We start from the raw sequence: 18,940 nt of genomic DNA, 5'->3' as shown, positions 1-18,940 counted from the left end.
AACATCTCTACATTTAAATAAGTAGGCACTAGCAATTTTGTAACCACATGATTAGAATCTAGCTTAATAAATTTTGGTAACCATTTGTGCATAAGCCTGACTTGTTTTCTCTGGTTTACTGTAAAGCAGCCAACACAATTAAAGAACCTCAGCCGTTTTGGCTCTAAAGCCTGGCCATTAGGTGAGAGTACTAAGAGCCTAGCGTTGAGTTGTGCCGCCTCCACGGGGCAAACTCTTGGGGCGCCTGTCAGTCAATCCTGGCTGCCCGCTGCGAAGGAGCTCTGAGCTCTAGCAGTTAAAGTCACGGGTGTGGAGAGGCTCTTAGTGCTGCCATTGGGGCACCTGTCAGTCAGTATTGACTGCCCGCTGCGAAGGAGCTCTGAGCTCTAGCAGTTAAAGTCACGGGTGGTTAGGACCTTGGGGCATCCGTCAGCCTAGCCCGGGCTGCCCGCCGCGAAGGGACAGTGCGTCCTAGCGGTTAAAGTCACGGATGGTATAAACGGGCATAGCTGGCACCTCACCAAACATCCTTGGCCGTCGGCTAACAGTGAACCCAGGTAGTGACCCATGCTAGAACAACAATATGACATTTCTGTTTCCTCTTGGTGCAAACAGGTCCATCTAGGAAGTTCCTCGTTGCTGGAAAATGGACCTAGACACATCCAGTCAAAGAGATCACTCCTGGTGACCTGCAAATGAATGAACTCCCTCACAAATATTCGTAAGTTCTAGCCACCAGTCCAGGGAGGACAAAACCTGAGCTGGTACTTGAACCATCTTGTCCACGTGATGATGGGCTAGTGAGTACACCAATGCTGTAGATCTCTGAGGTGTTAAAAGGCATGCTGCACCACCTAAATCAGTGGTTCCCAAATTGTGAGGTGCATCCACCCCCGGGCAGGGCTGGGGCCAACCCCCATGGGGGTGGGGAGGTAGTGCCACACTTCCAGCCCTGCTCTGCGCCCAGTCTCACTCCTCTCCCCGCCCCGTTCAGCCCCCAGTCCTGCTCTGCCTCTATAGGCCCAGCTCTGCCCTCATCTCTTCCCCACGCGCAGACCAGCTCCAACCCAAGCCACTGCTCCATTCCGCCCCCCTCCCAGCTCTCCTCTCATTCCCTCGCTACCCCCAGAACAGTTCCACCTGCACTCCGCTCCCTGCTCTGCCCTCATTCCCTCCCCAATCCCAGACCAGCTCCACCTCTAGGCCCAGCTCCTCCCACATCCCCAATTCCACCCCTAGCTCTGCCTTCAGGGATATTGTTTTCTTTCTGGAAAAGATAGGGAGCGTGTAAAAATCAGTCATAACAAGACATTCGTTCCAACCTTTACTGTGGAGTCCCTATTGCCACATCAAAAGACGAGCCAAGAAAGCGATTCTGCAGAGTAAGGAGTAGTTATGTTTTTTACATAGTCACTTTTCTCACCATACATTTTAAAAAGAAAGTATTACAGTGCATAAGAAATAGCCACAATCTTGTCTAAGGGCAAGTGCCCATTGGAATAGCCACATTAAAAATGCTTAGTAGTATAAGTAGATTAGCTTATCCATATTTAGACAATTTTTCCCCCAAAAGGCTTCATTAATAACTATGCACATGCCAAATTAAGACAGCCTTTTTCACAACAGAAAAAATATAAAAAGGTGCAAGTTTATTTACTGCTTTGTTCAAACAAAAACTGGATTTGCCAATTTAAATTGTTTGACAGAAACAACTGCAAAAGTACAATATAACAATAAAAAGAAAAATCACACTGAACAGCAACTTCAGAAAACCTTCACTGCTGCTATTTATTCTCTGTTCTGTTTATTTTGCCATTTTCTCTGAATCTGATTGTCCTGCACCTGGGAGCAGAAGAGCTGAGAGAATGGTAAACTTGAGAAGCATATTGCTCAGCAGCCAAGTTGCGGGGCAACTCTGAAAATAGAGAAGATTGTTGCTTTCTTTGTGTTCTGTATATAATTGCATGGGTGTGTATTTCATCTGTTATGAACATATTTATTCTCTTTCACACCTCAAAAGAAAAAACACTGGGAGTGTCAGTTGTTAACCATTCCCCTATGAGAAGGCAGAGGTAGGAAACCTCAGACTAATTTCAGGACCAATCTGATCCTACTGAAATCAGTGGCAAAATTGTTTCATGGACTTCAGTGGGAGTAAGATCAGACCTCAAGCCACAGAAAGCCAAGGCAGAAGCAAATTACAATATGGTAGAAAGGAAGACCAGCTAGCAATGGCGGTCTTTAGATGGGAACATTACATATAACTTTTTCAATTTGACTATTTATAAATGTTAAGTGTATACGTTCACAGACTTTTACTTTTTTACCTTCTGAAAGATACAACTGTATTAAAAAAGCCTTACTGGCATTGACTTAATGTGTCAGCTAAGGATACATGTTTTTAAACCCAATCCAACCCAAATTACATGTGCCAGGACATAAGAAAAACTGAATATTTTCCTCAACTCATCCAGATAGTAATTTTTTTTCCTTTTGAAAAATGTCCCAAACTCAAAACCCTTCTTGAACTTTCTGATGCAGAAATCCTTTCCCACATGCTCAGGCAATCACACTTCTTGACACCACCAGACTTACCAATTCATTCACTTCCCTTTTATACACACTACCTCTGCTGGGGATCAACTAGAATTTGTAGAGGTTCATATAAAAGTATTTGTTTAATATATAAGAATATACTTTCCCCAGATGCCCTACTTCTTGTGTAATTAAAGTAGTTGTGAATTAAAGATTTAACTTCCTCACAGATCCTTCAGTACGGATCAATGAGACAGTGTATATACTTCTTTAAGCCCTTGGGGGCTAGAGACTAAGTATATATTTTTCTTAAAACAATTTTATTCATAGTGAGATAGCTTCCCCTTCCATATCATGTTGTTAACTCTCATTTAAACCCTTATTTAAAAGCCTTCCCCATTCATTCATGGATGCTTTCTTAAAAATCATCTTTTAAGGCTTGAAAAATCTAATTTCTGAACTAAATATTACTGTAGGCTTAAGAGAAGGCACCTCACCTGGAGTGGCCCTGTTTGCTGCTGCAGGCCTTGCTGCTATGTAACACTCTACAGCCTGTACTCTGAAGGGTGCATTAACACTGGGCTGGACTAGTTGGTGAGAGGTAGACATCCTAGTTCTGGTATCAGAATTCTGCTACCAAAGTAATCTCTAGACTGTGGGCATTTTATCAGGTGAAAAGCTGAAGCTAAAAGAAGCTGGCTGAGCATAGGCAGGAGAATTTGAACTCTCCCTAGAACAGTGGTCTCCAACCTTTTTAAGCACAAGATCACTTTGAAATTAAGTGCAACCCAGGATCTACCCTTTCCTGAGGCCCCACCCCGCTCACTCCATTCCCCCTTCCCTCGTTCTCCCCCACCCTCACTCACTTTCACTGGGGTGGGGCCGAGGGGTTCGGAGTGTGGGAGGGGGTCCAGGATGAGCCTGGGGCAGAGGTTGGAGTACAGGAGGAGGTGAGGGGTGTGAGCTCTGGGAGGGACTTTGGGTGCAGGAGGGGGCTCTGGGCTGGAGTGCAGGAGGTGGTTTGGGGCAGGGGCCTCAGGTGTGAAGGAGGGGGTACAGAGTGCTGGCTCTGGGAGGAGGCTCAGGGTTGGGGTGCGGGAGGGGGTATGGGATGCTGGCTCCAAAAGGGGGCTCAGGGTTGGGATGCGGGCTCCCAGCAGGTGGCACTTACCTCAGGCGGCAGGGCTAAGGCAGGCTCCCTGCCTGTCTTGGCCCCACACTGCTCCCGGAAGCTGCTAGCACATCCCTGCGCTGCGACCTCCGGTAGGGGTACCTGACTCCACATGCTATCCATCCCTGCAGGCGCCACCCCCACAGCTCTCATTGGCTGCAGTTCCAAGCCAATGGGAGCTGAGGGGGCAGTGCTTGCAGGCAGGAGCAATGTGTGGAGACCCCCTGCCCCTGCTCCTCCCTCACAGGGACATGCTGGCTGCTTCCGGGAGCAGGGCAGGGCCAGGGCAGGCAGGGATCCTGCCTTAGCCCCGCTGCACCACCAGATTTTTAGCGGCCAGAGATTGCAATAGACTGGCAGAAGCTCAGTGATCGACCAGTCGATTGCGATCTACCAGTTGGTGACCACTGCTCTAGAAGCAACTGGCAGCAGGAGCTTTCAGGGGAGTGAGAAAAAAATTAATCTGGTAATTGATCAATTTGCTTTGAAACAACAGAATAAACCCCATTGGTCCAGACTGTTCACATGTTAATAAGAGTCTGCTTGCGGGGATTGTTAAAAAGATGTTGAAATGGTTTCTGTCTAGCAGGGTGTTATGAATTTCTCCTGCTGAGTTTCTGGAATTATAAAGGTAAGGGAAACAGTGTTTTGTATAAACCACTTCCCTCTGAAAAAGAAAATCAGATGAAGCATGTGACATGGACTAAGGTGAGAGGCACTTTACTGTTAACTGTGGCTCCTGTTAATAGTAAGTGATGTTTAAGGAAAATATCTTCTGTTGGCTTACCCTGAAACGGTGTCCACAACCTTGAGTAAGCAGAACCCAGTGAAACACAAATCACAGGATGAATTCATCACAAATGAACCGAGAATGGCTGCTGCTCAGATAATATTTAAAGAATTCCTTTTGAATTACTTTAGCATGCTTTGTTACACAAACTCAGATTTTATAGCATTTCATAAATAGCTGAGAACAAGTTAAATAAAACTTCAACAGATTTAGTATGATTTTATTCATTCTAGAAAACAAATACAATTATGTTATCAAATTCAAATATGTAAAAAAATACTATTTCTCAGATTGTTTGCAAATAATAAAATGATTAAATGAAATATGAAAGCATAACAAACATTACAGTATTTAGTGTTTCTAAATGTCACATACAATATACCAACAAGAAACAGAAATGATAAACATATGAAAATAATCCATTTATTTATTTCCAAACAAGACTACTGTAATAAAATGACAAGAAAACTGCCCTACCACCAAGATCCCACAGTATGAGGAAAGATAAACCACTGCAAATGTTATATAAACATTTAAATCTGAACACATTCAATATACTTTCCTGTTTTAAGGGGTGAAAAGAGATATGTTATTAAAAAGATTAAAAGGCTGTTGTCAGAAATAGGAAAAAGCTATAAATACTGTCCTGGTTTAGTTCATTACATAATTTTCACTTAGGAAATGAAGCAAAGTTTAACATGCTTGAATGAAGTAACAGTCTCAAGACTTTAGAATATACTGTTATAGCCTACGGTGCTCAGTGAACTAATACTGTCCAAACCCCCTCATCAGTCTATAGCTGAACAAGAATCTCAGCAAGGTTTTAGTTTTTCATGTTACATTGGTGATTCACAAACTAAAGCCAAGTCAGTTTATTTCTTCCACATTTTTTCCTCTCCCCTCCCTTTCATTCTTTGATCTCAGTTTCAGTTAAATGCAGTGATAGTGCCACTACCAGCCCACAGATCCTGTCCAAGCTCTCTTATTTTAATATTGTATTCATTTTTAATATGCACAAATATAGAGCAACTAAATGCTCCTGGAAACCAGGCCTAAACCCATCCCAAATTCATGACTAAAGGCCATCTTCTGTTACGTTCCTCCTGTCCATCCATCCCACCTCAGAAATCTTAGTCTCTATGTACAGTCTATACTGCAGTAAGGCTAGCAGTAAGAGGTCCATGGATATAGGGGAGTATTAAATTCTGGTTCGCTTAGTGTTTTCTAAACAAAGGCCAGCCCTGAACATTATTATGAAAGTGTCACATCTAATACTGTTATTTTGAAGCGGTATTCTCTTAATCTGGCTCTAATCAGTTCTGATTAAAAAAGGCAGTACCAACAAGTTTCTTAAAATAATCTTGAGTTTTTACTTTTTGATGATAGTATATCATCAAAAATTAACTAATTTTTCTATGCAGGCACAGAGCATTCATTGTTTCTATTAACATGAATACTTGAAAATTCATGTTTCTGGGGTGGACCTTTGTATACCATGTACAGTCTTGAGGATACCTCATTTTTTCTTACTTAACTTCTCCCTCTTCATGCCTTAAGTTGCCCACATTAGTCTTATGGATAAGGATAATCAAATTCCCTTCAGACCCCATCAATGCTTCTAAAATCAGACCGCAGCCCCAGTGTTGAATGGCACAAATTTCTCTCTCTCTCTCAGATATTCTGGAGCTGTGTGCAGAATTCCCAACCTATTAGCAGCCCAATGAGCAAAAGGATAATACCAAGGTCTAATCCCACAGTCCTTATTCATACCATTAATGTTAGTAGGACTATTCATGCGGCTAAGTACTAGTCACTTAAAATAAAGATTGCAGAATCAAGCCTCAAAAATTAAACCCAGGTCTCCTGAACAGAAGACTAGAGAATGGTTGCTAGAGAGCGGAAGGCTAAACTTAAGCATTTTTGTTATAAAAATATATATGTTACAAACAATTGTTTTTGCACATTATTCCTCAAAATACTTTTTTAAAAGATTTTTTTTAAAGAATGCTTTCTTTTCCTATAAAAAGTTTTGATATGTGCTATACATACCAGTAGGTTTCAAAGGAAATGAATGGCATTTGAAAGCTGAATATGAAAGCCACCATAAGTGATGTATGTATGTGTATGTATATAACACATACCAGAGTAAACCATTAGAATGACCAATCCTCCCTGCCCCCAAAGAAAAGACTGACTACATAAAACATTTTCAAAAGGTTTCCTTGTGTTACTGTGGCCACAAGGGTGAAGAAGTCTCAATAAAAATTAAGGGAAAGGGCCAAATGGAAAATTATTGGAAATAAAACAACAGCATTATTTTTCAATGTTTCCAGACATAGAAATGGTAATAAACCCAGACAGGTTATAGCAGGGATAAAGTTTTACGTAGGCTTTAAAATTCATATTAAATCCATTTTTTAGTGATAGGTTTATAAAATGACTTGGAAGAGTTGAATAAAACCTGTCAAGCCTGCACCTCACATCTGAAGAGTGCAAGAATCTGACATGGATTAACAAAAGTCACCTAGCCCCTAAGACTTGTATTAGTTTTCTTTTAAATTTTAAGCAAATTAATTTAAAATACAGATATCTTTACAAATAACATTTATCTACATTAATAAAATTTAATAAGAGGTTAGCACAATTGTAATATGCTCAATAATTAAATACTCCTTCCAATCATAGTATGTATATATTTGTAACAGACACTCATACTAATTTTAATAGATGGGTAATAGATTTACTGGCTTTGAAATAAAAATGAATAAAACCTGATGTTAATCCCAAGAGTATCAAAATGCAAAACTAAGGAATTAAGAGAAGAATATGCCTCATCTTGAAGAGAAGGCTTGGCACATGCTTGCAAATGTAAACACAACATACCTTGGCAAAAATACAACCAACTTAAAAAACAATCTGCATCCGAATATCTGTTGTAAGTTTTGTATTGTTACACTCTTCTTCATTTTCCCTACTACCGTATACTTTTTTAATAGGGGAACATACAAACTTTTTCCTTTGCACACTATCAATGTACAGATGCAGCTGTGTGCATTTCTCCTTCTGTTTCCTGAAATGGGTCATTGTGATATGGCACTAAATAGTAAAGGTTAACTGTATCAAAAAATTCAGAACATCAAGACTGATTTCTTTCCATTGACCAAAATAAAATAATTTCAGAGTATGTGTTCTCTTACACTGGTATATTAACATATATTTAACGTAATGTAGCAGTCATCAGGGAAAAACAATTAACAAACCCTGAGTTCAATTTTAAACCTGCAGCTTTCTAGAGGATGTGCTGATTCTTTTCAAGTCATCCTGAGTAATGTTAGAAGTCCCTGAATGTAGAATTCCTACAAGAGAAGAAAAAGTGTGAAGTTGAATTGTTCTTATATTCACTTAATATAGAAACCCATTCAGAGGTTTATATGTGTAAAACTTAAGTGCTTAATCCTGCAAGCCCCCTTTGTAAGTAACTCCACTTCGTAAGTAACGATTCACTTCAACAGGGATTCCATGCACAGAGGATTTGCAGGATTAGGCGCTAATAGCCCAATTTTCAGAAGCAATGAGCACCCAAAATGCCCACTGAAGTCAAAGGGAACTTTGGGCTCCTTCCACCATCTCTGAAAAATCAAGAGCCTTTCCTACTTCCTGAGCAGGATAGTAGGTACACACCATTTGGGTTCACTTTACAGAAACAGAGGAGTACTATTTTACAGGCAGTGGAAACTCATGAGATAAATGCACTAAATATTATGAAACGAAGATATCAGGAAAGGAGAGAAGAAGAAGATGAAAAAAGTATGAGGGAGAAGACAATTATTGTCTAATTTATTTCTGATGCCACAATCCCACTGAAACAAAGATGTTAATTGGCTGACTTAGTCTCCAACCAGATCACAGTCCAGCCACTTGATTTGTTTTTATGAGGCAGAGGAGCAGGAAGGCAGGAGGAGTGAAAGAAGAGTGCTGGTAATGTCAACATATAGAACCAGATATCAGCTATGAAAAAGGTCTCTCCTTCCAATGGTGAATTGTGTCTACTTTGTCCAATGATTTGTCCAGTTATCAATGATTCAGGTGATAAATATGATTTCATCACTTCTGTTGAAGGACTATTTCATAGTATAATAAGATCTTACAGGAAGAAAATAGTTGTATTAACTCCTAATTTTACCTGTTTGAACCATCCTAAGCAATTTTTCTGTTTTACAAGTTTTAACAACCTTAAAATATTTTTGTTATTAATTTGGTCAAGATACATATTTTACATTGTTTTTTCTTCTTTCAATCTAGTCTCAATTACTGTGGCTGAGTTCCCTCCAGTTTGTCTAAATTGTCAAAAAACTGGGCAAGATTACCACCTTGAACATTCAGTCCCAAAAACCAAACAAAAGGAAAGAAGAAAAACAGCAGCTCAGGAAGTACATTCCTTTGGGAACTAAGGAGTTTGTATACACACCCTTTTGTTTAAAAATTTGTTTTTGTTAAAAAACCAATTTAATTAAACCCATAGAAACTCTTACGTGGACAAACTTAAATTGGTTTATATGTGGTTTATATCAATTTAAATTCATTCAGTAAATTAAACCAGTGGAACTTTTATGTGTAGACAATACCTAAGAAAGAAAAAAGTTACTCACCTTCTTGTAAATGTTGTTCTTCGAGATGCATTGTTCATGTCCATTCCAATCAGGTGTGTGTGCGCACACGTGCACGGCAGCTGGAAGATTTTTCCCATAGCAGCATCCGTTAGGTCGGCCTGGGCGTCCCCTGGAGTCGCGCCTCCATGGTGCTCAATATAGAGCCCTGCCGACCCACCTCCCCCTCCATTCCTTCTTGCTGGCTACTCCAACAGAGGGGTAGGAGGGTGGGTATTGGAATGGACATGAACAACATTTCAATGAACAACAGTTACAAGAAGGTGAGTAACCGCTTTTTCTTCTTCGAATGCTTGTTCATGTCAATTCCAATCAGGTGACACACAAGCCCAAGTTCAGGAGATGGGGTTGGAGTCGTCCACTGATTGGAGCACTGCTCTTCCAAAGGCCGCATTGTCTCTGGCCTGCTGGGTGATTGCACAGTGTGTGCTAAAAGTATGTACGGAGGACCATGTCGCTGCTGTGCAGATTTCCTGGGTGGGAACCTGTGCCAGGAATGCTATTGAAGAGGCCTGAGCCCTGGTGGAGTGTGCAGTGATTGGAGAAGTAGGCACCCCTACCAGGTTGTAGCACTCACAGGTGCAGGATGTGATCCATGATGAAATCTATTGAGAAGAGACAGGAAGTCCTTCCATTCTGTCCACCACTGCCACGAATAACTGGACAGACTTTTGGAACGGCTTAGTTCACTCGATGTTAGCACTCGCGCTCTGCAGACATCCAATGAGTGAAGCCTTTGCTCCCTGCTGCTCGAGTGCGGCTTAGGATAGAACGCTGGGAGGAAGATGTCCTGGCTGATGTGAAACTGGGAGAGAACCTTCAGGAGGAAAGCTGGGTGAGGCCTGAGCTGAACCTTGTCCTTATAGAACACAGTGTAAGGGGGCTCTGATGTCAGGGCCTTGAGCTCAGACAGCCTCCTAGCTGAGATTATCGCTACCAGAAACGCTACTTTGTATGAGAGATAGAATAGGGAGCCCATCGCCAAAAGTTCAAAGGGTGGTCCCATGAGTCTGGAAAGACTGAGGTTCCAAGCTGGGACAGGCTGTGGGACACACGGGTATAGCCTGTTGAGACCTTTAAGGAAACAGCTGACCATAGGGTTAGCAAAGACCGAGCGGCTCTCTGCGCCTAGATAGAAGGTAGAGATGGCAGCCAAGTGAACCCTTATTGATGACATGGACAGCTCCTGCTGCTTGAGATGGAGAAGATAGTTCAGTATAAGTGGCACAGAGGCAAGCGTTGGGGACAAATGGTGTTGTGCCGACCAGATTGAAAATCTCCTCCACTTGGCAAGATAGGTGGCTCTTGTGGAGGGTTTCCTGCTGCCAAGGAAGACTTGTCTAACCTGATCCGAGCAAGAAAGCTCCATTGGGTGTAGCCATGGAGCTTCCATGCCGTGAGGTGCAGTGACTCGAGGTTCAGGTGTTGGAGACGGCCATGATCCTGAGTTAGTAAGTCCAGGAAGAGTGGCAAGGTGACTGGAGCTTCCATGGACATTTCTAGGAGTGATGTATACCACTGTTGGTGGGGCCAGGCTGGAGCTATCAATATCACCGAAGCTTGTTCCCTCCATATCTTGAGGAGCACCTTGTGAACAAGAGGGACAGGCAGAAACACTTATAAGAAATGAGGAGGAATGTGTCTGCGATGGAGCCTAGGCTGTGATTCAGGAAGGAGCAAAACTACTGGCACTTCCTGGTGCGTTGCATGGTGAACAGGTCTATCTGGGGAAAGCCCCACTGATGGGGGATTGAGTTTGCAATGTTCAGGTGAAGGGACCATTCATGGCCATGGAACAACCTGCTGATATAGTCCGCCAACTCATTCTGTACTCCAGGGAGGTACAATGCTTGTAGATGTGTCGAATGCTCTACACACCGAAGTCCCACAGCATGTGGGCTTCCTAGCACAGGGGAGAGGAGTGTGCACCCACTGCTTGTTGATATAAAACATTGCCATGGTGTTGTCTGTCATAACTGATACACATCTCCCTGTCAAGTGGGCTCAGAAAGTCTGGCATGCCAGGCGTACCGCTCTCAGATCTCTGACATTGATATGGAGAGTGAGTTCCACCTGAGACCAGAGGCCTTGTGTACTGAGGTCTCCCAAATGTGCTCCCCAGTCCAAGGCTAATGCATCTGTCACTAGCGAGAGAGATGACTGAGGGCTGGTGAAGGGGACGCCTGTACATACTGAGGTCGAGCCAGCACAGGAAGGAGTCGAGTACCAGGTGAGGCAGGGTTATGATCATGTCCAAGCAATCCCAGACTTGAATCTCCACTTGAGTCCTGGATCGGCCCTTGATCAGCTAGTCAGCGACGTACGGAAACACCTGTACCTGTCGCCTGCGTAGGAACACGGCCACGACTGCCATGCACTCGATGAACACGCGGACAGGCCGAATGGGAGGAATGTGAACTGGTAGTGGGTGTTGTTCACCACAAACGTGAGGTATTTTCTGTGGGATGGAGTTATTGCTATGTGAAAGTATGCATCCTTCAAGTCAAGGACGGCATACCGGTTTCCTGGATCCAATGAAGTGATGATGGACACCAAAGAGACCATGCAGAACTTGAGTTTCTTCACGAACCTGTTGAGTTCTCGCAGGTCTAGGATGGGCCTGAGCCCAGTTTTGGATTTTGGTATTAGGGACTAGAAGCCTTTGCCCTTCTGCTCCTGAGGAACCTCTTCCACTGCCCCTAGCAATAGGAGCAAGTGCACTTCCTATATGAGGAGTTTCTTGTGAGAAGGGTCCCTGAAGAGGAACGGGGAATGGGGGGGGGGAAGAGGGGGAGGGCATATAATTGGATGGAGTTTCCCCTCTCTATTGTGCAGAGCAGCAGCAGTCCAAAGTGATACGGGACCATGCACAGTAGAAAGGGGATAGTTGGGATGAAAAAGTAAGGCGGGGTGGATCCAGTTCTTGCTCTGGTGCGCCTTCAGAAGGCCTGTTTCGGGCTGGACAGTGGCTTGGGCTGGACAGAGCCCTGGCCTGAGGACGGGTGCAGCCTTTTCCTGCCACTCCTATTCCTCCTCCAGGAGCCATCCTTTTGGTAGAATTGCGGAGCAGGTTGTGGCCTGATGTGCTTCCGCTGTGTGGTGGGAGTGTGTAGGCCCAAGGATTTGATGGAGGCTTTCAGGCTATGCAGCCTTTTATCCATCTTCTCAGAGAACGGAGTCACACCCCCAAAGGAGAGGTCCTATATGGTCTGCTGGACCTCATGCAGGAGACCAGAGACCTGGAGCCAGGAGCCCATTCCCATGGCCACTCCTGTATCCATGACTCTCGTGGTGGCATAAGCACCGTCCAGCGCAGCCTGTAGGGAAGCTTGGGAGATTAGATTGCCCTCTTCAACCAAGGCTGAAAACTTGGCACGGGAGTCTAGGGGGAGGAGGCCCGCAAATTTTGCCATTGCCACACAGGTGTTATAAGAGTACCAACTAACAATGGCCTGCTGGTTTGAAATTCGAAGCTGCAATCCACCTATAGAACAGACCTTTCTCCTGAAAAGGTAGAGTCTTTTAGCCTCCCTATTTTTGGGGAAGGACCCTTGGAAGCCTTGCCACTTGTGCTGATTGGCAGCGTCCACAACAAGGGAATCAGGCTGCGGGTGGTAATATCGGTGTTCATAGCCCTTAGAGGGCACAAAGTTTCATTGTTAGTTGCACTTGGCAGTGGGTGGCAATGAGGCTGGGGTCTGCCACAGGGTCAAGGTGGTGCCTGCAATGATTTTTATGAGCGGCAGGGCAATATGAGAAGATCCAGCGGTCATGAGGATGAGGATATCCACCACGGGATCAGAATCCTCAACTACCTCCTCTGCCTTGATGCCCAGATCCTGGGCAACCCTGTGCAGCAAGTGCTGCAACACCCTTCTGTCTTCAAGCAGTGCCCACCAGTGTCTCGTTTGGCAATGACAAGGAGGAGGTCCCCATGAAAGGCAGCTGCTTCCTTTCGTCAGCAGCCAAGGGGTTCCATGACTCTCGGGGGTCCTGGACAGGTGCTGACGTGGACGTTGCCGTGCCCCTCAGTGCTGGGGCTGTCAGCTCCGAACTCTATGCTGGTATCAGTATCTGAGCCGCTGTTGGTACCGCCGCCAAAGCTGATTTCGGTGCCGAAGCCGGTGTCGGCAATGGTACTGCAGCCGATGGCGTCGACGTAGGTGGTGGCGGCTCAGTGCCTGGTCACTCGGCCGAAGGTGGAATAAAGGTGGCCGAAGCTACCCAAGTTGCTCCTGAGCGGGACCCCTGGTTCCTTTCCTGGCTCTGGTGGAAGGCCCAGGGAGTCCAGAAGGGCCACTGCGATGGGTTCTGCCACGGCGGCAGCCCGAGTGCTGGGTAAACCCATCTCTCCCGTCGCGATCTGGACCTCCTGCTCCTGCTCTTGTTCTTATCAGAGCTGCAGGAGTCTGACTCCGACTCCAAGGTCTCTGAAAAAGACGACCACAGAGGAGCCGTACTTCGGGGCATTAATCGTTGGGAGCTCAGGGACCAACTGGGCTCTCTCTCTGGAGATGCTGGTGCCGGAGGGTGCTGTGGAGAAGGAGAGCGCTGGGACATCATCGCTGGCTTTCCTCTTGATTGCACCTGGGGGCGGGGTAGTGCTGATGGCGCGGTGTCTCCACTGTCCTAGGGTGCAAAAATGACACCGTGAGCTGCAGCAAGTCCTGAGCCAGCTCAAAAGCTTCTGGTCTCGAGGGGAGCGGCAGTTGCTGGATACTAGGGTCTGGCAAGTGCGGCAGGCCTGGACTCAACTGCCTCGCCTGGGCAGGAGTTGACGTGGCCCTGCCCAGGAATCTGGTGCTGTGGCCCAACTGGCTCCTTGGATTTGGCCGGGGGAGAATGATCTCTCTTCAGCTTCTTTGTCTTCTGAGGTACTGGTGACTGAGAACGGTGCCTATCTGCCAATTGGCCATGGGAGGAGCTGTGCCGGGGCCGAGCGTCTTGTGAAGAGTCCTTCCTTAGCACCAGTTCCTGGGATGACAGTGCTGGAGCGCTCCGTGCTAACGAGGATATGCTGGTGCAGGGTCCCCGGACCCTGGGTTTGAGTGGGGGTGGAGAGCTGCCTCCATAAAGGAGAACTTTAAGCCGCTGTTCCCTTTCTTTAACAGTTCTGGGACAGAACTCGCAGCAGATTTTACAACAGTACTTTTGGTGACCTTCCCCATGGCACCTTAAAAAAGAGGCATGAAGGTCACTCTGACATGTGCTTAGTGCAGACCTCACAGTCTTTAAACCTCGGGGACCAGGGCATACACCGACTCTAGAGAGTCAGAAGGGGGGGGGGTGAATACCCCCAACTAACCCTAAACTAACTATAAACAACTACTATACAATAACTAACTACAGACAAACTATATCCAAATTACAAAGATAAAGGCGCTTGCTAAAGCAAGGGCTATGGGACGTTCCAGCTAACCATCACTGGCGGTAAGAAGGTACTGAGGGGGTAGTGGGTCAGCAGGGCTCTATATTGAGCACCATTGAGGCACGACTCTAGGGGGCGCCCCGACTGACCCGATGGATGCTGCTATGGGAAAAATCTTCTGGCTACCATGCACATGCGTTTGCACACTCCTGATTGGAATTGACATGAACAAGCACTCGAAGAACTGTACCTTCCCCTGCGATAATGACTGAAGACCATGCTGAATATTATTTGTTTGGATTTACTCTGACTGAGTTGGCTTAAGGGGAAAGGGATTGATTTATACTCTAATTTGCAGAAGGATTTTAGTCTTTGTTTTATATTTGACTAAAACTTACTAATGGGCAAGAAAGGATATCTCCTTTAGGAAGAGGGCTTTTGGATTACAGAACTCTTATCTGAATCTTCCAAAAGCTTAGAAACTGGAAAGGAAGGCATCTTATTCACAACATTTAATGTATAATGCTCAGTGAGTTACAAGAGAAGAAATAAGAAGTTGGCAACCATAAAAAGCGAGTCCTAAATAGCATAATTAAACCTGTTATGGGAAAGCCGTGAGTTTCCATCAGACTCTATTGACAAAATAAACACATTTCTAGCTCCTGTTAAATCTCAGATAACCAGTAGATGGCAGATCTGTACAAGTGGCAATGGGGAACTGAATAGTACATATCAAATATTTTTCTGGTGACTTCATTCATCTTTCTCAGCACATCCCCCCAGGGTTTGTTGGGTTCAGGGCAGCAGCTATGGCACAACACGCACGTGCAGCAGTTCAGCGCTTGTGCATTAGTATACAGAGTCTGGGAAAGCAGGTTGTTCAGAGGGGTCACAGCACCTGGCTTTGCCCAGCCTGAGGGACTCTTCCTGGGCTCACATCACTCTGCTCTCCTGCATGGTTTGATGCACGTGGGGACATGGGGGGAAGATGACCTTGCCCGACCTAAAAAGCGCCTGAAATAAATCCCTTGAGACTGTTGGAGTGCTGCAAGAGAAAATATAAGGGATCTTAAAAGCTTCCTTGGAGAATGGGAATAATCTTGTCTGGCCTGGAGGCTAAATAGAATTGATTTCTTCAGTCAAGAAGAACAGGAGACAGTGCAGGAGACTAAAAACCCCATCTCTCCCTGTTGCGGTGCATCCCTGCCCCATAGCACTCCCTCTCTCAGTTTCTCTATTCTCAAGGCCCCTCAAGAATCACACAGTAATACCACTTAGGGTCTCTTGCTTAATACCCCTCCTTGGAGCTGGTTTATTACCGAAACATTGTTCAAATAATCCCCAACGTGAGTCCCAATCATAGTCCATTTCCCACATCCAGCATAGAGAGTCCTTAAAATCCTGCTCTTCCCAGCGGGAACCTGTACAGTCTCTCTGCTCGAAGATCTTCCTCTTCCTCACTACGGGTGCAATCCTCACTCCCCCTAGACCTCTGGGTTCAGCTCTCCAGCATGGAGATATCAACAGATAAGTCTGCCACTCCTCTGCCTTCAGCTCTCTGGCTCTCAGCTTTGGCTGTCCAGGTTAGAAGTCAGCAGGCACAACCCTCTGTTGCTCTCTAGCTTTCAGTAATTCCCCCGGAACCACATGCTGTACAGCCTCTTGGCTCGCGCAGCTCTCATCTGCAAACTTCTCATTCCCAGGCAGCTTTCACCTGCCCTTTTCTGACTGACCAGGCAGCTGTCATCTGCCTTTTTCCTGACTGATGCTCAGAGAGCCCCAACCCACCAGATCTGTGTGACCTGTAGTCTCTCTTCTTAGACTCAGGGTTCTGCACAGCCTTCTTCCGTGGGACCTGTGGTCGCCGAGAGCTCTACTTCCTTAGGAGAAGTTCTCTCTCTGTGAGCACCTCCCTCTAACTGAGCCCTGATGGCCTTTTAACAGGCACAGGTGCTCGTTATTCAATTAACTGCCTAGAAAGTCTTGTTCTCTTTAAATTAGCCTGGGCCTGGATTCCCCTTAAAGGGGCCAGCAACCCCATGACTCTCCCTTAGTGTTCTTATAGTGGCTGCACCTAAAACTTTCATGGGGGTGGAGGGGCAGAAGGAGAGGCCCTGAGATAGGACAGATTCTTCTGCTGTGCTAAGAGTATAGCTGGGTAGATTAATGATATTGCTGGGTGGGTTAAGGGAACCACTGTTATGGCCCTTTGTGGCATGTAGTAGTTTAGTTTAGTGTCCTTTTTCTTTTGTAGAGAAGCAAATTTACTGAAGCAAATACTCACCAACAACCACACAACAAAAACGCTAACCCAGGAACCTATCCTTGCAACAAAGCCTGTTGCCAGCTGTGTCCACATACCTATTCAGGGGACACCCTCATAGGGCCTAATCACATCAGCCACACTATCAGAGGCTCGTTCACCTGCACATCTACCAGTGTGATATATGCCATCATGTACCAGCAATGCCCCTCTGCCATGTACATTGGCCAAACTGGACATTATCTACGTAAAACAATAAATGGACACAAATCAGACATCAAGAATTATAACATTCAAAAACCAGTCGGAGAACACTTCAATCTCTTGGTCACTCGATTACAGACCTAAAAGTTGCAATTCTTAAACTTCAAAACAGACTCCAACGAGAGACTGCTGAATTGGAATTAATTTGCAAACTGGACACCATTACATTAGGCTTGAATAAAGCCTGGGAGTGGATGTGTCATTACACAAAGTAAAACTATTTCCCCATGTTTATTCCCCCTCCCCCCACTGTTCCTCACACGTTCTGGTCAACTGCTGGAAATGGCCTACCTCGATTATCACTACAAAAGGTTTTTTTTTCCCTCTCCTGCTGGTAATAGCTCACCTTACCAGATCACTCTCGTTACAGCGTGTATGGTAACACCCATTGTTTCATGTTCTCTGTGTATATAAAATCTCCCCCCTGTATTTTCCATGGCATGCATTCGATGAAGTGAGCTGTAGCTCACAAAAGCTTATGCTCAAATAAATTTGTTAGTCTCTACGGTGCCACAAGTACTGCTTTTCTATCCGCAAGTTGTGATACATCTGACAGGATACTGGCAACCTAGGGGTTTGGTGTACTGAGCAGCTCCAGTCATTACAAAACTAACATTATATGAACACTAAGTATAACTAAGATGGAGAGCTATGGGATAGCAGTCAAACACTGTGGAGATTCTGTCTTGCTGCCACTGGCATTAAGAAGTAACTGAGAGATGGTTGGGTTTGCTCTGCCATTTATGCCTAAAGGTGTTTGTGAGGGCTTGCAGGGAACAAAATGCCCCCACCAAACACTGCTGGGCAAAAGAATCCAAACGGTCACTTTGGCTGCTGTGGGATCCCCAGTCTCTTTGTTATTGGGGCAGGAGTAATAACGGATTGTTATTCTGGTTATGTGAACCAAGGACAGTAGAACTGTACTTGGCATTTTATGACTGAGGGACTCACCCTCAACTAAGCAGCACTTGCTAGGCAAGGGACATGGGTTCCAAAGCCCAGTGAATTGAGAGGGGTTGGGGACAGGTATTTGCACCTGGTAGTGTGGGGCCCTTCTGAGGGCCCTAAACACCACTTTGACCCTTCCTCTCTCCACTGTGTAATAACAGAGCTAATTTAGACTCAATTAGGAGTCTTGTTACATGCTGCACAGCTGAAATCACTGATACCTAGGTCTAAGCATTTGAGCTACTTTGGGCTAGTAGTTCTGATGCAAGAAGACTATCCAGGTGCACCAGCAGTGAGGCTCCCTTATTAACAGCTGAAATCACTAAGAGCTGAAATCATTGAGAGCTGTAGGGGGGGCCTGAAGACATATTGGTGAGCGACTAGCAGAATGGCTAGCGGAGAGGCACAGCCAGCGGGGCGGCTGGCGGAAAGGCACGGCTGGCAGTAAAGACGGGAGCAGAACCCCACAGAGAGGCGTGGCAATCAGCTGTCGAGGGCCCGAGCAGTGGAGCGTGTGAGGGGGCTTCCATACCTCCCCAGCTTCTACCCAGGCTGGGAGGTAAACTCTGCAGCTGAACTTCTGAACTCTGGGGCTGCACTGACCAACGACAGCAACGGCAAGTGGGGTGACTTTTGGGTTGCTGGACTCAAGAACCAAAGGGAAAAGACACAGCCCAATCTACTTACGGGTGGGTCTTCTGGTTCATGGTTTGTGTTAATGAACCCTAGTTGTGGTGTTTTCCCAATTTAATGCTGAGTTGCTTACCTTCTGTTATTAAAGATGTTTTGCTACACCGAGACTCTGTGCTTGCGAGAGGGGAAGTATTGCCTCTTTGAGGCACCTAGGGTGTGTGTGTGTGTGTGTGTGTAATTTTCCCAGGTCACTGGGTGGGGGCTTGAGCCGGTTTTGCACTGTATTGTTGAAAGGGAACCC

The 18,940-nt window shown here is 45.5% G+C and overlaps 1 protein-coding gene and 1 long non-coding RNA gene across 4 annotated transcripts in view; one reads left to right on the top strand and one right to left on the bottom strand.

The window, feature by feature from the left end:
• Positions 1 to 620: 620 nt before the first annotated feature.
• LOC311530023 overlaps positions 621 to 18,940 on the top strand; it is a 47,130-nt gene continuing 28,810 nt past the window's right edge. Inside the window, exon 1 of the long non-coding RNA XR_014713899.1 lies at positions 621 to 721. This is a non-coding gene — a long non-coding RNA (uncharacterized lncRNA). The remainder of the gene's footprint in view (positions 722 to 18,940) is intronic.
• TSGA10 (testis specific 10) overlaps positions 4,788 to 18,940 on the bottom strand; it is an 81,619-nt gene continuing 67,466 nt past the window's right edge. For all 3 annotated transcript variants that reach the window (XM_084646325.1, XM_084646323.1, XM_084646324.1), the window contains one exon: positions 4,788 to 7,852. In XM_084646325.1, the coding sequence (XP_084502451.1) occupies positions 7,828 to 7,852 (25 nt within the window). In that variant the 3' untranslated portion in view covers positions 4,788 to 7,827. The remainder of the gene's footprint in view (positions 7,853 to 18,940) is intronic.

Source organism: Lepidochelys olivacea, assembly GCF_965140295.1.
Source record: "Lepidochelys olivacea isolate rLepOli2 genome assembly, chromosome: 1".
NCBI lineage: Eukaryota > Metazoa > Chordata > Testudines > Cheloniidae > Lepidochelys > Lepidochelys olivacea.
Note: the sequence above shows the minus strand (reverse complement) of the source record. Positions and strands in the feature narration are given on the sequence as shown.